At 40.8% G+C, this 19,459-nt stretch overlaps 1 protein-coding gene across 1 annotated transcript in view; it reads right to left on the reverse strand.

Annotated features, from left to right (window-relative positions):
• Positions 1-19,459, reverse strand: part of LOC138743605 (collagen alpha-4(IV) chain-like) — a 121,506-nt gene that overhangs the window by 3,912 nt on the left and 98,135 nt on the right. Inside the window, exons 28-37 of the mRNA XM_069899120.1 lie at positions 17,167-17,385; positions 16,100-16,258; positions 13,532-13,699; positions 12,439-12,582; positions 10,970-11,077; positions 9,235-9,416; positions 9,060-9,123; positions 7,969-8,043; positions 3,821-3,928; positions 1,442-1,549 (exon numbers count right to left, since the gene is read on the reverse strand). Of these exons, the coding sequence (XP_069755221.1) occupies positions 1,442-1,549; positions 3,821-3,928; positions 7,969-8,043; positions 9,060-9,123; positions 9,235-9,416; positions 10,970-11,077; positions 12,439-12,582; positions 13,532-13,699; positions 16,100-16,258; positions 17,167-17,385 (1,335 nt within the window). The remainder of the gene's footprint in view (positions 1-1,441; positions 1,550-3,820; positions 3,929-7,968; positions 8,044-9,059; positions 9,124-9,234; positions 9,417-10,969; positions 11,078-12,438; positions 12,583-13,531; positions 13,700-16,099; positions 16,259-17,166; positions 17,386-19,459) is intronic.

The following is a 19,459-nucleotide window of genomic DNA, read 5'->3' on the forward strand; positions in this document are numbered from 1 at the left end:
CTCAAGCAAAATAATTCAGTAGCAATTCCCTTCCCACTCACATCCCACCTGAAGCAATCCCAATGTCATAAATGCTCTGTGATTAGTTAGGGATTGCTTAGGGAGTCGAGAGAGACAGTTTGAAAACCACTGGTGTGAATTAATAAAATGTAGCCACTAGCTCCCAGTACTCTCAAAAGCTAAGAGCTTGAAGTGAGAGATTAAATTTACCTTCCTTTCCCACCATAACTTTTCCCTTAAAACAAAATATTCTGCCTTGGACATTTCCTTTGCCCACACACCACCTACTATCTGAAAGGACAAAAGAGAATGAGGATGGAGCAGAAACAGAGATGCAAAGTGATTAAGGTTTGAAAGGTTGGGGAGAAAAAGTGGGAATTCAGAGAAAGAAATGACAGCGAGGTATCTAAAACTGGTTCAAGCTACCACATGCATTGGCAATAAATTAATCTCATACCATTGGATCAGATTTGAATATACCCTTTCTAATTGATGCTCACCCAAACTAGGGCACCAGGAAATGGACTTTCATCCCACCAAAAACAATATTTGGAACAAGTAAATCATTCATTGTCATTTACCATTTCTTCACTAAAATGCATTTTTCCAAATGGAAGCTATCATAAGATCAAACACCTTTACCTTTGTTAACTGAACAAAAATGTATTCTCTGAATATGCTAAGGACAGCCTCTTGCTTGGTACCAGAAACAAACTAATTCATGACCAGAAGCTGGTAGTGTGTACCCATCCCTATGTGCTTCAGCCTCTTTGAAGCAAAAAAAATAAATGGGGTTCCAACACAGCCACCAATCACATGTAAAAGAGAGACATTATGCACAGTTCTGCCTTTAAGTGGTAAACACCTGGGTACCATAATCGGGTTTTATGATGATGTAGAGCTCAGGCCCAAAACATTGGTTGCCCTTTACATCCTATGGATGCTGCGTAACCTTCTGGGTTTTTCCAGCATGCTTATGTATTGCATTCGACCCGTGCTTGCTGACTTTTTTTGTTAACCATGCCCCTTTTCCACTGGCATCCTGTCCCAGGAATTTACGGGGAATTAACCGGTTAAGGGTCCAGTGGAAAAGGAAAACAATCAGCATTCCAGTGTCAAATGACGTCGGGAATCGACGACCTCTACCCCTACTCGTATCCCCGGCATCAGCTGATGCCAGCGTGCCAATTAAACCAGAGGAAAAAGGACAATTTCCATCCATTTCATTCCATTCATAGGTAGACTCTCCAATCCTCAGGATGAGTTGTGTTCAGTGGAAAAGCAGTCAGTGTTCCGGTTAAAGGTGGCCCAATGGAAACAGCACAAAAGGCTCCCTATCCCGGGCCACTGCATGGTCAATTAACTGGGATGCCCGTGGAAAAAGGGCTACTTTTTTTGTTGATTGTATTGGTATATCCTGTGATATCTCCACACAACTTACCTCGGAGACCCGGTGAGCCAACACAGTTTATAGGTCCTGGTTGTCCTGGCAAACCAGGTACTCCTGGGGGTCCTGGAACTCCTGAATCTCCCGGAGGACCTTGAATACCTGAGGGATACAATTTTGCACAATGCTTATTAAAGAAGTAATTACACACATTTTGTAATCTTATTTCCAGCTCATGCAACATCTGAGCTGTAACCCTACGCCTAATACAGAGCTACAGTTATAATTTATCCCTCTATATGGACTTCCTGATGATGAGAGCTCACTTCAATCCAGGGAAGTCAGTTTCCCAGCTGCCAGCTTCCTCAAGATATTTCTCTTGCTAGTCCTTGTGACCATGTGCATTTCCTTCAGATGTTTAGATTTTGTTCCCATCCCAAAGTTTTGCATTTTGGTAGATTAATTTGCCACCATAAATTGGCCCTGGTGTGTGAGAGAGTTGCAATTAATGGGAATGTAGGAAGTGTAAAAATAAAGAATTAAAAGCAGGATTAAAGTAAATGGATGTTTTATGGTTGGCAGGTAGTTGGTGAGCAGAAGGGCTTGTTTCAGTGCTACTTGATTCCACGGGCAACACGGTTAGTGCAGTGGTTAGCGCAATGCTATTGCAGCACCAGTGACCTAGATTCGAATCCAGCACTGTCTATAAGGAATTTGTACGTTCTCTCCATGTCCGCGTGAGTTTTCTCATGGTGGTTTATTCCCACCCTCCGAAAGATTCGGGGCTGGTAGGTTAATTGAGTGTAATTGGACAACAAGGGTTTCATACACCAGAAGAGCCTTCTACCATGCTGTATCATTAAAAATTAAAATATTATTAACATGATTAATATAATTTATCATTTTCCTTTCAATTAATATTACCTTTTATTGTCCAACCTAAGCATCCTCAAGTAGTTACTGTAGCCCCACTTTTCCAATCTGCAGAGTATTCTCCCTCCTTGTGTAGCTTCCAGATGTGGAGTAGGTGAGTTACAAATATTAATGTCAGGAAGAGATGCTGATGTGCAAGATAACTTTTCAATTCCTGGGCATCATTGATCATTTCTTCCAGTGAAAGAGGATCTGTAAGATCCAATGACTGAACTGCCAAGATATACCGTCTCTTGTACCCAAAGGTGTGGCAGTTCACTGGACCACGAGCCGCACACTGCTGCTCCTCTGAACCTTACCACTGACAGAATCTCTCTCAGAACTTTAATCGGCATCAGGTACTGAACTATTGGATTTTTTTTGACTGAGAATGGTAAAATGCAATTTAATTAAACAATACTAATAGCATTGCATTTGAACAATAAAAAGGGGAAGACTACCTCCTACAGTTGGATAGATAATGAGATCTGGTTGACAATTGGAAACTTTTAGTGAAGAGGTGAATAAAGAAGTTAGGAGAAGTAGCTTTGGCAGGGAGGGGAAATCATGGATTGTTTTGGTTCAAAGTATGGCCAAGACAAGGAATATTGTCCTGGATCTTACAGTTGATTCATCAGCATGTGCTCTTATTTGAAAATGACAATAACACTACGATTCCACACGAGAGATTTCATACAGAAATTCCAAAAATGCATTCGGTGTCGGGTTTCCGATCATCTTCAATGTAATCGAGCAAAATCAGTGACAAAAAATAATTTCCATTTATACCTGGTATAAAATTTTGCAAACCAAAATTCTTCAGAGTGATTGGTGCGGCTGTCATTTTGATGACATTATTGTACCTCAAGGTCAGGCACCCACTTCAACTGAAACCCTGGAAGTAGCAAATGTCAAAGAAAGGCCACATGACAGAGATCACTTGATCTTTCTGACAACTTGTCCACAGAGAGCACCATTTTACAACTCACTGAAAGATCCAATGTATCTTTTAAAGGATGCGTATTTGAAATCGGAAAAGACATACAGGAAGAAAGTAGGGAAGTGGAATTAGAATGTGATTTCATGAATAGCATATTGTAGCGGGCGCACACCGCGGTATTGTGAACTGCCACCGTCAATTCACAGACCTACCAGACACATCGCGGACTAGCAATGCTGGACGCTAAAGTACAGTGAGTGGATCAGATGAAGCCCCTGCCTAAAGGCGGGAGGCGCTAATGGCTCATAGCTTTAACAGGCAGGGAATAAAAGGTCTGTGTATGTCTGAAATGCCAGTCTTGAGTTGACTACCTTTGTGTGCGTTTGCCTTTATTTAGTAGCATCTACCATAGTAGCCGCTACAACATCTTGTTACTTGGACCATGTCGAAATCTTCCCCTGCTCGCAAAGCTCTTCTTGCAATCTCTACACTTGACTGGTTATCCTGAGCACATCAAACATGTCAATGCTGATAACAAACAGTTAGTGGGTCAGCTTTTCATTTCATATTGCTGTCAGTACCTGGGAAACCAGGTGTCCCTGAATCGCCATGGATTCCCTTTGCTCCAGGTGTACCTCTCCTTCCTTTTGAACCAGGGAGACCTGGCTTTCCAGGTAACCCATCTAATCCTAAAAAGAAGAAATAAAGCCATTACATATATTATCGTAAAACTTTGTTGTGTAGGTAAATATTTATCATTTTTTATTATCCAACGTAGAACATTGAAATCATGGACACAGAACAGGAAATGCAAATAAAAAGAAAGTGCTGGATTTGGCAGTACCACCAAACATATTGCTCCTTTTTTTGCATTAAACATTGAAGAGCATTTCAGATGTTTATTTGTTTTATAGTGCAGACACAGGGTTGATGTCTAGAACCATGGTCATAGTCTCAAATATTCAGGATAGAGATACAAAAGAAGTTTATTCCCCTGTAACATAGTGAATCATTGGGAGTTCACAATCTGAGGGGCCTTGGAATGTGTACAGGTCAGACATCAATTATTTTTGTTATCAAAATAATTGAGAGAAGGAAAGTGATTCGGAGGTGAATGATGAACCATGAACTTGATAAATAGCACAGCAAGAGGTGAAATGGTCACACTTCTGTGTCTCAGGTTTCTAGATTCCCAGCTGCATGGGACTTTCCAAGATGAAATTCAAATAAAATGCAAAAACATTGCCAACTTTTAATTAAGTCAAAAATTCTGTCATTATGGTAATTACAACATATAAAACAATGCTTTGTACATTACACAAGTATGATTTTCATTAGGTTTGTCTGTGTCTTAGGTCTGGTTGCGTGTTTGCATGCTTTTGTATTGAGGGCCATAAAACACTGTTTTGTCAGGTTGTACTTGTACAATCAGATGATAATAAATTGAACTTGATAAACCTGAACTTGAAGGGAATGTTGTACAAGGTGGTTCTCCATTATTAATGATGGAGTATGAATAATTTAGTGATATGAGCCTGCTTTTTTTCTGCACAGTCTTTTCTGAACTTGTTTCTCTCATGGACAACATCGTGCTCTCTTAATAAGAGAATAGCACAATCAGTAATGATACCAAGCTCCATAACACAGCAGCCCAAGTTTCATTATATTGACAAAGGTCTTAGAAATACTAAAGACTGTAGAAGTAATGCTCAGATAAAACTGAGGTCAGATCAAAGAAACTTTGAACAGGTTGGCCAGTTCTGCTAAAGTACCATCTTTTCCATGGGCAACAAGGATATAGTGAAACTGGTTAAATACGTTGAGGAGGTATGAAGTCTGCCAGATGTGCAATATAACTGAGAGAGAACCTGAAAGGTGAAATAAGTTATGAATGTGAATGTAATGATGAAATAAACTACTTTCTAATGCCCCATATCTTGGATCATTCTCACATGATGAATTGATTTTGAAATTTTTATTTATATCCTTCTATGTTGACACCAACACTTTGAGATTGCCATCTTTACACCCAAATTACTTAAACATATTGTCAACAGAAGTAGACAGAAAAAAAAAGCACTGAATCCTATGCATCAATCATTCTAATGCCCACACAACACAATTATTTCTTCCCTGTTTATCAGCTCATTTCTATCAGTGCTACTACAATTCTCTTCATGTGCATCTTCCTAGCAGATTCCATGACACAGTGCATTGAATCTCTGCGATAGATAAGCTTCTACACATCTACCGCATACCCCTTATCAACTGATAGTACCCACATATTTCTAAATTACAATTAATTTCATTTCAAATATATTTTAGGAACTTGACTGAACTTGGCCCTGTGAATTGTATCACTTTTTGCCATATTACTATTTCATGTTCCTCCTCAATCACTGATCACACTAAAAGTAAAAATAATAAACCAAACCCAACATCATGACTAAGTGCCGTGTGCAAGGAAACTACACACTCATCCATGAGAGGCTTTTTGCTCAGTTTGGTATTTCCAAATTGCATACCAGACAATTTGGTAACTGGAAGCATATCGATTTCAGATCTCAGATTTATTGAGCACATACACGACTTCACATACAACCCTGAGATTCTTTTTCCTCCAGGCAAGGCAGAATTACCACGTATTGGTAGTGCAAAAGAAAAACTGTACACATGTAAACAAATTTAAAAAATATAAACAGATAATGAATATAAACAAACGATGCAATTTGGGGAGGGGAAAAAAAATCAATAAAGTGCAAAAGTAAGAGTTCTTAAATGAGTCCCTGATTGGGTTTGTTGTTGAGGAGTCTGATGGTAGCAGCTGTTTCTGAACCTGGGGGTGCGAGTCTTGTGGCACCGATACCTTGTTCCTGATGGCAGCAGCGAGAACCGTGCATGTACCAACAGTAGCGATCCCTCTAGAGGTTCTGAATAATGGGGAAGGTTTTACCTATGATGTTCTGGGGCTACCTTTTGGAGGGCTTTACACTCAGGGGTTTTGGTACTTTCCACCACACCTCTGTAGAAATTTGCCAGGGTTTCTGATGTCATACCAAACCTCCGCAACTCCTGAGAAAGTCGAGGTGTTGACATGCTTTCTTCACAATGCTATTAGTGTGTTGGGTCCAAGAAAGATCCTCGGAGATAGTGACTCCCAAGAACTTAAAGTTGTTCCCTCTCGGATTCCCCCAACGATCAGCTTGCATATTTTAAATTAGTAAATGAGGCTGAAAAAACTCAACAGGTCAGGGAACATCTGTAAAATGTGAAGCATTTCAGATTGAATCCAATTTACCAAAAACTCAGTTGTGATGATGTCTTTAATATGAAATATGAATGTCTATTTATCTGTATAGAACACATTTATTTCAATGTTTAATATTAGAAGTGTTTTGGGTCATTATTGAGAAGTTTGCTGATGTTTTTGTGACCAGAAATAAACCATAGAAACTTAACTATTGTTTTTTTATCATTGTGCCAATGGTAAAATTAGTTTAATTTAACGTTGTTTCCCTTAAAGTAGCACTTTATAAGAACATATCAACAATGTTACGTGAGGAGCTGCTGTACTGTGTAACTAGGTCAAAGTAAAGAGTGCATAGAAAGGTACTGCTAAACTGTGCAGTGGTATCCACTTTTACCAATGGGAGGTCCATTCAACTGCTCTGTTATTTATTACCGAGGGGGAAAGAAAATAAACCAAATGGCACAGATCTAAAAAGGAATTCAAAAACAGAGAAAAATAGAAATTCCTTGTCTTTTCACAGGAAATTTTCCCTGTTGTAGAGCGCGTCAAAAGAACCAAAAACTTGTTGATCCAAACCAAGGCTTTTATTAACTAAAAGACTGGAGCATATCACAAGTAGGCCGACCAGTCCAGAATGACCTGGTCTGGCTAGGAGCCATCCTTTAAGACCTGCCAGTAGGTGTGGCTACACTCTCAGCCAATTACAGTCATCCTACACTACAACCTGTACATATACACATTGGTGATAGAATCTGTACTATCAAACCAGTCCACAGTAATTTTGATGGGAAAAAAATATTGGTGGAAGTGTTAGAAAATAATACAACACCAATGGTTTTGTGTGTTTCCCTGGGGTCTCTGTTTACTCTTCCTTCAAAGGTCCATTGAATGGTCAGGAAAAACCTTGTTCCACCCGAGCGTAAAGCCCTCCAAAAGGTAGAGGACGCAGCCTAGGACATCACTGGCAAAACCCTCCCCACTATTGAGTGCATCTACAGGGAATGCTGCCATTGGAGGGCAGCAGCAATCATCAAAGACCACACCACCCAGCACGGCTGCCATCAGGAAAGAGGCATAGATGCCCCAAGACTCGCACCATGAGGTTCAGGGACAGCTGCTCCTCCTCCACCATCAGAATCCTCGACAACAAACTCAATCACGGACTCATTCAAGGACTCTTACCTGTGCACTTTATTGATTTTCTTTTGTTCTCTCTGTATTGTACAGTCAGTTTGTTTACATGTTTTATGCTGTGTACAGTTTATTTTTGGAACTACAAATAAGTGGCAATTCTGCTGTGCCCACAGGAAAAAAGGAATCTCAGGGTTGTGTGTGATGTCATGTACATAATCTGACAATAAATCTGAAATCTAAATCAACATTAACCTCAGTTAGTCCTGGAATTAAATGCAGAGCCGAGTTGTCAGTGGGTAGTGCTTGGTTGCAGGGGTTGTAGATCCTTGGGAAGTTGAACCTTACCTGGCTCGCCAGGATTACCAGTCTCCCCTTTTGGTCCAGGAAATCCCCTCAGACACATTGATTCACCCACATCGCCTGTTGAAAGATGTATTGGCATTTATTTGTAGAGATTGTTAGAAATGATGTGGGCAATTATAAATATTGCTGGACTGAATTTATGCTTCAAGTGAAAATCTTTCTTCTCTTGTTGCTTTATATACTTCCTCTTTTGAGAAAAGTGCACTTTTTTCTCTACTTTCTAATTTTGCATTTTCCTTTCCCATCCCTGTTATCCACTATTTAGAACCATAGAACATAACAAAACAGGCCCTTATGGTTGCTGCCAAACTATTATTCTGGCTATTCCCACTGATCAGCACCCAGTCAAAGCCCTCCATACCCCTCCCATCCATGTACCTGTCCAAATTCTACTTAAATGTTAAAATTGAGCCCACATTCACCTCTTCAGCTGCCAGTTCCTTCCACACTCCCTCTACTTTCAGTGTGAAGAAGCTGCCCCCCCACCTCAAATTTTCCCCCTAAACCTTTCACCCTTAAATCATGTCCTCTGGTTTAAAACCACATGCACATTTTGTAAGCTCAACAACCTAATAGATGTCATTATGGAGAGGGGAGCTCTTTGGGCTTTAATTTTAACATGCTAGAACCAGGGTCACTTAAAAGCAGTGTAGTTAGATTTCAAACTCTTTCCCAGTCCTATCTGTCTGCAAAGTCATCCAGAGCTCAACACGAGAACTTTCATAACAGTGGAATTAGTGATGTGTCAGGGAGTAATCTCTAAACAACCAAGAACACTAGCTAGTGGGAGCAGGAATAGATCACCTGGCTCCTTAAACCTATCCCATTATTCAGTGATCACAGTCCTGGTTCAGTTTTGTGCTGGAACCCCAGAGTCCCCAATTTCTCAAATTTTCAAAAATGTGTCTACCTCCACTTCTAAGGATCTAGCTTTAGCAATGAAGGAACTCAAGTTCGCAGCCTCCATTTGGAGAGGATTGAGTGGTCCAGATGAGACACAAATACATTTCAGGCCTGAACAAGTACCCACACATTCCCTTGTCTTTTTAGAAGTTAATTGTGTGCATCCATACCTTTTGTACCTTCACAGCCAGGGGCCCCTGGTAATCCAGGTAATCCATCCTCTCCACAATCTCCCTGTATGCAAATAAATGACAACTTGAAGTGGTCCTGAATCCTTTACAGTGCAATGGTTTTGCTATTATAGCAATAATCTGAAGAAGCAGTTCTATTGAAGCAAAGACTTACTTTCTCACCATTCATTCCAGGAAATCCAATGATACCTCTTAGACCAGTTTGTCCTATTAAACCCTGTCGACCAGGTGGACCTGTTGGCCCACACAACCCATTCAAGCCTTTCTTGGAACCAGGCAAACCAGGCTTACCAGGGGATCCAGGGGGGCCTGGAATTCCAGGATATCCCTTTTCACCTAAAATATTTATAATGATGTATTAGAGAAGTTTATACACTCAGGACTCCAGAATACAGAAGCACAATAACACACCACATTTTTGACAGGAGAGAAGGCCTCAGTGGGAGACATTCAGCTAATAATGCGGTAGGAGCTTTGTATAGACGTGCTGGCTAGTACCGGACTCTCTCCCCCACACACCTCAATTGCTGCTAATGGGGAGATACTTGACCTCTGACCTTCTGCTCTCTCCCTGAAACAGTGGTTTTCAAATCTTTTCCTTCCCACTCACATATCACCTTAAACAATCCCTTACTAATTACATAGCATTTATGGCATAGGGTTTGCTTAAGGTGGAATGTGAGTTTAGGCGGGCAGTTTGAAAACCACTGCCATAGAATCCAGTTCCTAATCTCACTGAGGGTGGGTATATGGAATAAGCTATTAGAGGAAGTGGGAAATGCTAGAGGTAGGTACAACCTTCTACAGGAGCTCTATTGAGAGTGTCCCGGCCAATTGCATCTCAGTGCAGAGAAATAGATCAGAGGCCAATCTACAGGATCATAAGAGAGGATCACTGGAGTCTCCCTCCTGCCCATCGACGTGATTTACTGGGATTGTTGTCTGAAGGAGACACGCAAAATCATTGAGGTATCTTTCCACCCTGCACACAGCACATTTCAGCTGCTCCCATCAGGAGTATCAGAGCTAGGACCACCAGGATGAAGAACAGCTTTCCCCCCCCCCCCCCACAACTGGCAGGGAGAATGCTGAACGACCCGAGGAACTGCTCACACTAACCATCCGAGAATGACATATTTTAGAAACAATTAATTGTTTATTTATTTAGAATATACGAATCCTTGTCCTGCATTGGTATTATTTGTTATATGGCGAGCTCTCCACTGGCCACCATGACAGAGGTGCACCAAAGAAAAGGTACAAGGACTGCCTAAAGAAATCTCTTGGTGCCTGCCACATTGACCACCGCCAGTGGGCTGATATTGCCTCAAACCGTGCATCTTGGCGCCTCACAGTTTGGCGGGCAGACCGCAGAGCCCACCTCACTGACAAAAGGCAAAGGAGGAAAAACCCAACACCCAACCCCAACCCATCAATTTTCCCCTGCAACCGCTGCAACCGTGTCTGCCTGTCCCGCATCGGACTTGTCAGCCACCAACGAGCCTGCAGCTGACGTGGACTTTTACCCCCTCCATAAATCTTCGTCCGTGAAGCCAAGCCAAAGATGTTTGCACCAATGACCGGAAAACGCTGTTCTGTCAGGTTGTATTTGTGCAATCGGAAGATTATAAACTTGATGCTAACCACGCGGTCTAGCCACCCTCACTGGATTTCACAACTTCCCTTTTTTATTAATAATTTTAGAAGTATTGCCACTTTCTTCATTGTACAGCGGTACACCGTTGATTCAGATGCTCACCCAGTTTTGAGCTTCATTATCTGATTTTGTTGATTTCTATTTCCTTGAGAAATTAGTTCCACTCACAACCCAACACTATACATATAGCCAGAAACCAGGTGATGTGAAAGTTTTCAGCATCTCCCTTTACCTCTTGGTCCTATAAATCCAGGTTCACCAGGAGGGCCTGGGATCCCACTGTCACCTTTTATATAAAGGACAAAAGGTGTTGCTATATCGCCAGGATCTCCCATGACTCCTGAAACAAAGCAATTGTTCTTTTATTAGTCTTTTTTTTAAATGTCAGTAAGATTAGCATTCAAATGACACTTTTATTAAACCATTGTTCAGTGTCTATTCATGGTCTAGATCAGTGGTTTCCCAACTTTTCTTTCCACTCACATACCACTTTAAGTAATCCCTATCCCATTAGTGCTCTGTGATTAGTAAGGGGTTACTTAAAGTGGTATCTGAATGAAAAGGGAAGGTTGAGAACCACTGCTCTAGACCCAATTGTTACTGAGATATTTTGCTTGAGAAAAATTAAAACAGAGTACAGAAGGATGTGGTGGGGGTGGGGGGGGGGGGGGGGTGGGGAGGTTCTCACAGAGGCATTTTGAATGCTGAAGGGTCTGGACAGAGTAGATGTGACAAGGATGTTTCCCATGGTAGGGAATTCTAGGAATTCAGGATAAAAGGGTGTCAATTTAAAACAGAGATGCAGAAAAATTTCTTTAGTCAGAGGGTCATGAGTCTGTGGAACTTGTTGCCACAGACAGCTGTGGAAAAGATGCCAATAGGTGCTATTTGTTTTGTCAGGGCATCAAGGGCTATGGGGAGAAAGCTGGAGAGTGGGACTGAGTGAGATGAAGGGAAGGAGCAGAATTCATAAGCCACAGATCTCATTGCTCGAAATCCCGAAAGCAACTTTTGCTGTTGAATTCATGAACGAGTGTGAGAATGAAAGTTTATTGTCACACACGTAAGCACATTCTACACACACACCAAAATTCTAACTTGCTACAGTCACACAAGACACACCAACATTAATAGTATAAATTAAATTACAATATACTATGAGACAGAAAAAGAGATAATAAATATAAAAGGACAGAAAATAATTATTATGAACAGATAAAAATAGATTATAAAAAGAACTAAAAAAAACTCCACAGAAAACAGGACATAAAAATCATAGAAACGGGAAAAAAACATTTAGTCCATTTGATACCTTGAAGAAGGGCTCAGGCCCAAAACATCAGTTATATATCTTTACCACCATCCCCCCCCACCCCACCACCACCCCCATGGATGCTGTGTAACCTGCTGTGTTCCTCCAGTTTTGGTGTTTTTACCATTAGCTGTTCTTGCCGATGCCAATTGTAATTGCCCAATCTCAGTTTTCCCCATTTGCCTACATCCCCATCTGCCTTTTCTCTAAAAGGAGCAATCCAAACACTTTTCCTTATCAGTAAAACAAAAGTTTGCATAAATGCTGTGTCGAACAGAGAACTCCTGATTCCAATTGATGGACAGTCAATGTTAATGAGTTGGAAGAAAGCACCAAAACCAGATGGGTGCCCGAAAGACCATGTCCATCTAAAATCCAATGTCTGGTACCTTTCACTCCACAATCTCCTTTCAGTCCATCAGGGCCACTCATCCCAACATTCCCATTTTGTCCTTGTTGTCCGGAAAGGCCTGGAAGACCCTGTGGACCAGGTGCTCCTGGAAATCCCGAAATGCCGTGACTGCCTTTCCTGCCTAAAACACAGAGGGATTCAAATAACCAAACAATATATAACTAGATGTGATTTTAAGATGCCTTGAACATCACAATAAGATACACAGAAAAACCTGTGAATTTCTGCTTGCTGCAGACATACAGGGCAAATCTCTATGTGCCTTTGGTGTCTGGCTTGAAAACTGTTTGCCCAATCCTCAAAGGAAAGGTCCTTCTCAGTGGTAGAGTGCTGAACTTAGTATATGTGAATCGAGAATATTATATGGTGGGGTGGGGATGTGGTGGGGGGGGGGAATGTGGGGGAAGTGAGAGAGACAAAAAGAAAAAGAGAACAAGAGCAAGAAATTTGACGTGTATGATCAAGGAAGTCCGCATGTATGTATTTGTGTGTGACCTGTGCAGAGACAGAAGGCGAAATTTGGTACGTCTGCATTTATGAGATGAACTGGGAAAGCGTGGAAATGGGACCATTTGCTGTTTGAGTGATCGTGGTAAATCGTGCATTTTCCATGATCCAGCATCAAAAAGGGGGAGGAACACATTTATCAATCGAAGAATAAGCATTTTGAGCCTCTTGATGTAAAACCAGCATTAATGATTTGAGGTGCAACGTAAAGATCAGGGGATATCCTAGTCAGATTATTAAGTGGCCAGGTTAGCCTCTTCACTCAGCTTTTAATAAAGTTAATGTCACGGTAATTCAGCAACTTTCCGAAGCTCTTTTTGGTGAACAGTATTCATCATGAACTGTATGGCTGCTTGACAAGATGTCAAAGTCAACTCTGGATAATAGTAAAATGAAGGAAATGGTTCAAGGGTGGATTTAAGCTCCTGATATGATGGGTGATTGACATGATTTATATGCAAGTCCCTTACACCAGAATGAAAAGGAACACGTTATTTTCCACAACTCGTTGCAGGTGAGGTCAACTCATTGCAGGGAAGCAGCCACTGCTTTACACAACCTACCTACTAGACCAGGAACTCCTGGTCTCCCATTGATGCCTACAGGACCTGGTTCACCTTGTCTGCCAACTGGGCCAGCCATTCCTGGACTACCAGACATCCCTTGAAGACCCTTCATCTCCGCCGAACCTAAGCAACCTGGATTTCCTGGAAACCCTTTCAGCGACAGACCTGAAACAGGAAGGACATTCAGGATTCGGTAGCTTCTGCTGCAGACATAACACAAGATACAATACAAGAAGTTACAGGAACAGAAATAAGTTTGTTGGCTCCTGGAGCCAGTCCCACCATTTAATGATCTCACAACTGATCCAGTCTTGGCTTCAACATCATTTTATTGTTCTCTTCCCATACTCTTTGACTTTCTTGTAGTTTAAATAGTCCTCTCTCTCCACCTCAATTGCTCCCTGGGATAGAGATTACCAGAGAATCACAGACCTCTAAATGAAGATTTTCTACCTCATCCCCAATTAAATGGGTGATACCTTTTTTGAAACTGCCCCTTCATCTTAACATTCTCATAAAAAGAGTCTGCAGATGATGGAGTTGAGAAGCAATACACAAACGTGCTGGAGAAACTCAACAGGTCACGCAGCGTCCATAGGAAGTAAAGGGTGACCAATATTTGGGGCTTGGGTGCTTCATCAAGTGTCAGTTGATTATCCTTTACTTCCTATGGATTCTGTAAAACCTGTTGAGTTTCTCCAGCACTTTTGAGCATTATCTTTGAAAGGTAAATGTTTGCAGTAACACAAAACATTAAAAACAGATAAGGGTAGAAATAGACTGCAGGTGAGACAGCATTTGTGAAGTGAAACTAAGTAGACGTTTCAAATCTCCTTAAACCTGAAACATCATCTTTCCACTGATCCTGTCTCACCTGCTGAGTCATCCCACCATTTTCTGTTTTGATTTCAGATTTCCAGCACCTCCATTTTTTTTAAATAAAGAGACATGAGAGACTGTAGATACTGGAGCAAAATGATAGTCAGTATTTCAGGTTGAATATCAGAGCTAGGCACAGATTGCAGGGCTGTGACAGAAACGTGACTATACCTTTGCCCCCACCGATGGTGCCTGACGTACTCAGTCCCTATAGTAGCTTTTTAAACAAAAAAGCTCAAACTATTTAAGTTGAGAACTACTATACCATACGTAATGATTACAAAACATTGCTCTCCCCAATCGTAGCTGCTTAATGAGCATTTACTGCCTTCAGTTTCAGGTGGTGTGTTAATACATCTGCCCCTTTACTCCACAAACAACTTAGATGAAGTCCTCACAACCACTATGTGCATCGAGACATTGGATGACTTGACGAAAATTTGGTGAGAGAACTTGTAAGCATAATTGGATGTAAGGGTCAATGAGGCTAGTATTTAAGAGTAATGGGAAACTTTTAAAGTGAAAAGGAACATGCACCTTGATATTTGCAAGGTGTTAAAGATGGAGGGGACCCAGGCTGCCTGCAGGAGGCAGTCACAAAAATCCCAGCACAAGATAAAAGGTTACTGTCGTGTACACAAATACAATGCATAGATGTGCTGAAGTTTTATTTGCTTTAACTATACACATATGTAAAGCACATTAACGAACAATAAGAATAATTTAAATGAACACAAGGCAAAAGATACATAAAAGGAAAGATAAATATTCACAGTGGCAAAAAAAAGTGCCGTGTCAGTGGGGGTGTAGGGGGGTGGTGTTGAATTTTGAAGGTTGAACAATATTATTTTTTTCCACTTTAAATTGAACCACATCCAAAGATGGTCCTGAAAGTGGGCTGCAGGGGATCAGACCAGCCATTGAGCGGTAGGGGTCAGACCAACCACTGAGCGGAAGGGGTCAGACCAACCATTGAGCGGAAGGGGTCAGACCAACCATTGAGCGGAAGGGGTCACAAGAAATGTATGTGTTACCAGAAAGAGTGGTGTTGGAGTGGGAAGGTAAAGAGGAAAAGATCCTGATAGCAGCAGAATATTGCAAGAGGCTGGTTCAGGGAGTTTGAAGGGGGGGGGGACACCTTGCTGTGGGATCTCCATCAGTCCATCTCCATTTATCAGCTAGAATTATACTCCATGGGTTTGAATTAAAATTGACCTGCATTAAGGACTTGTTGTCATAAAAACAGTGGCTAACAAATGTGGGATCTTTTATTTCTAACTCCAGACTTTGATGGGGATGGGGCTAGAATTCTACATCCAGTCTGTTAAGGTGAAAATAAACTACTACAGCTGCAGGAAACCTGAAACAAAGCAGGTATTCTCAGTAGGCCAGGCAGCTTCTGTGGAGGGAGAAACAATATTTATGCTTCACCTTGATAACCTTTCATCAGAACTGGGAAAAGTTAGAAATAAAGCATTTTTTAAGATGCAAGGTAAGGAGGGAAGGAAGTAAGAACAAAGAGGAAATGTCTTTGTCAGATGCAGGCAGGAGAGGTTGTGACTAAATGAATGGTGGAGCAGAGGGAAAGGGATTAATGAACAATGGGTTAGTTTGGACAAAGCATCTTGAAATATGAGTCAGCTTCTGCGCATGCAGTTAGACCACAGAATTTCAAATACCCTTCACCTTGAGGGCCAGGAAAACCAGGATGTCCTGGAGGCCCAATGGAACCCGACTCTCCATTCACCTGGTCACCTGGTGGGCCACGATCTCCTGGCAATCCAGCCAGGCCTCTATTGCCTTTGAATCCTTTAAGTCCTGGGAATCCTGGGACTCCATCCTGCCCTGAAAAGAACAGAAATGTAATTTAGAGCAGAATCTAGGTATTTAATGCAAGTTGAATTGCAATGCAGAAACCACAAAGTGGGAACATTCAGTACTTTCAGAAATGTTGTTATTTTGCCACATATTTAAATTATTTTAAATGCGTTTCCCACAGAGAATTTCATAAAGTCATCACAAGTTTACAGACACATCGTTGGTTTCCAATGAAGAAACATATAAAGCACTGGTAAAATCCTGAACATCTACTTCAGCAAAATGAATAGCATAACATAAATGTGTTTGTCCTTTTGTTCAAATGGTCCAGATAGGAATTCATTGTAAATGCATGAATGAAAAAAAAAACACGTGAAGGAATTTTGACCTTTATAAACATTGTTGTACCAAAAAAAACTTAAGTTGAAACCTCAATCCTGAATGATATTAGTAACTACACTGGCTGAATGGAAAGAACAAGAGATGAAAAGAGAACTGAAAAATGCTATAGAGAGAGCCAAGATAACCAATAAATGAATCAGAAGATATGAAACAGGCAAAAACATTTTTTAATGTTTTCATCATCCTCAGGAAATAATTATCCTATCCATTAATGAAGAAAATGCTGGAAATGAAAGACTAATTAAACTTTTATGGAACAGATGTACAAAAATATTAGTCAGGTTTATTCACATCTCTCTCACCATAACTTAGGCTACAAAATTGAGAATGATAGAAGGACTCAACTTGACAAAATATGGTTTTAGACTTTATCTTGTAACGTTGAATGCATAAATGTATAAAACTGAATGTACAACTTGATATCAACATCCAATTCGATTCAGAGTCATACTGTTTACTTGAAATGGTCATACAAAATATATTGATTAATATCTCTCCACATATAGAGTAGCTTGCTAGCTTTTAAAAGTTACCTTGTCTTCCTGGAGATCCGAGACTTCCAGGCTCTCCTCTTCCACCTACTAAGCCATCTCTTCCAGCTGGTCCAGGGGATCCCAAAGGACCATCACCTGAATCACCGGGTGGACCTTCTTTTCCTGGTACACCTGAAACTCCTGGAAAGCCTGGAGCTCCATCTTCAGATCCACCAGGAGGTCCAGGAGGACCTGGGTCACCAATGGAACCTTGAAAACCTGAGAACAAATATGAATATAACCATGGAGGGTTATGGGCATTGTGCAGGGAGGTGGGACTAGAGAGGGGTGTTTGGTTCGGTGCGGACTAGAAGGGCCTAATGGCCTGTTTCCGTGCTGTAATTGTTATGTTATGTTATGTTATATCTTGTGGTTATCGGATTTGATGGCATACCCTCTTTCCAGAGAAAATTAGGTGTTCCACTGCTAAAATGAGTATTTTTTTAAATCTCTTTGGGGTCCTTTTTAAAATTACTTTCAAAATTTATAGATCAATTATTTTGGTTTTATTATTTTTGTTTCTTTTTTCTGAACCTATTAGTTTTGAAATTAGTAGTCAATGCCTAATTACTCAAATAGGTGGGGGTTAGAAATCTAATTAGATTAGTTATAATTTTTTTATTTTCCTTTATTTAAAAAAAAATCAGTAACGTGGATAATACGCATCTTGTTTATCGTTGCTAACTTTCTGTAATTTTAATTTATTGTTACCTGAACATATCATATGTATCTGATATTTTTTCAAAAACCAATAAAAAAAATTGAATAAGTTATCCATCTTGTTACAATCAACAGCTAACCACCAAATCTAAAAGGAAATGTCTACTTGACTAAAGGCTCACCATCTGACACCTTGTTCATACTAATCACTTCCTTTCCTGATGACCCTTCCACCCTGCAAATGTTATCTTCATATTCATCATTGCAGCAGGTGTTTTGTACAAGATGTTCTTGATGGAAGGAAACATGCCAACCTTCTCGCACACGACAACGAACACAAAGCAATGGAGTTCATGCTGAACTGTTCACTGAGAGGACCTAGAATTGACTCAGTTCAGGGTCAACTGGAGATGGGAAATAAATGCCAGCCTTACCAGCCACATCAGGTTAACAGAGTGAAACATGAAAATCTGCAATGCTGTGAGTGCAGTAAAAACACAGAAAAGCTGGATGAACTCAGCTGGTCTGGCAGCATCCATAGGAGATAAAGATATATTACCAACCTTTTGAGACTGAGCTCTTCAAGGAATGAGTGACAGACATCTGAATTAAAGACTGGGAAAAATGCACTGGCAAACTGAGACCTCCTGCAAATTGGAGGTCTTCCTTCTGGACACCTTCCAACCAGATGGTATTAACATCAACTTCTCCGGTTTTCATTAAAACAACTCTCCCCATCTCCTGTTCTCTCTCTCTCTTCCCTTTTCACAGAGCCATAATCAACTTTCCTCTTATCATATCCAATTAACTCCTTTTGTCCATTGGTCTGGACTCCTCTACCTCCTGTTCTTCCCCATTTCTTTCCACAGCCTTTAATTCAGACGCTTGACTTTTTCACTCATGAAGAAGGGCTCAGGCCAAAAATATCGAAAAAATGCATCTTTGCCTCCTATGGACACTACAAGACCAACCGAGTTCCTCCAGCATTTCATGTTTTGACATCAGGTTAATATTCTGCTAATCCCAAATCACAAAGAAGGCTATACTTTGTGATGTGTCTGAGGAGATTCTGTATGTCACCGAAGACTCTTGTAAACCTCTACATGGAGAGCATTCTGGCTGGTTGCATCACTGCCTGGTATGGAGGACAAGAATAAACTCCAGAAGGTTGTTCACTCGACCTGTGGCACCACAGGCACCAGACTTCACTCCATTGAGGACAACTACATGAGGTGGTGTCTTTAAAAAGTGGCTTCTATCCTCAAAGGCCACCAGACCACGCCCTCTTCATTCTGCTATCATTGGGAAAAAGGTGCAGGAGTCTAAAGACGAGCACTCAACAGCACAAGGACAGCTTCTTCCCCACTGCCAGAGACACTGACTTACTTTTTGTGCACTATTATTTTTTAAAAATATCTAGTAATGATGCAAGATGGTTTATAATACGAACGTATGCTCTATGACGCTACTGCAAGCACCAAATTTCATGACTTGTTCATGACAATAAATTCTGATTCAGATCCATATGGTTTCATCTTGGGATAAGAGACAAACCATTCCCATGTTTACAAAGAAGGGATTCAAAATGGAGGAGCAGAAGGATAGAAAGCCTTAAACTGAGTGGTGGCATTGG

Source organism: Narcine bancroftii, chromosome 9, assembly GCF_036971445.1.
Source record: "Narcine bancroftii isolate sNarBan1 chromosome 9, sNarBan1.hap1, whole genome shotgun sequence".
Classification (NCBI taxonomy): domain Eukaryota; kingdom Metazoa; phylum Chordata; class Chondrichthyes; order Torpediniformes; family Narcinidae; genus Narcine; species Narcine bancroftii.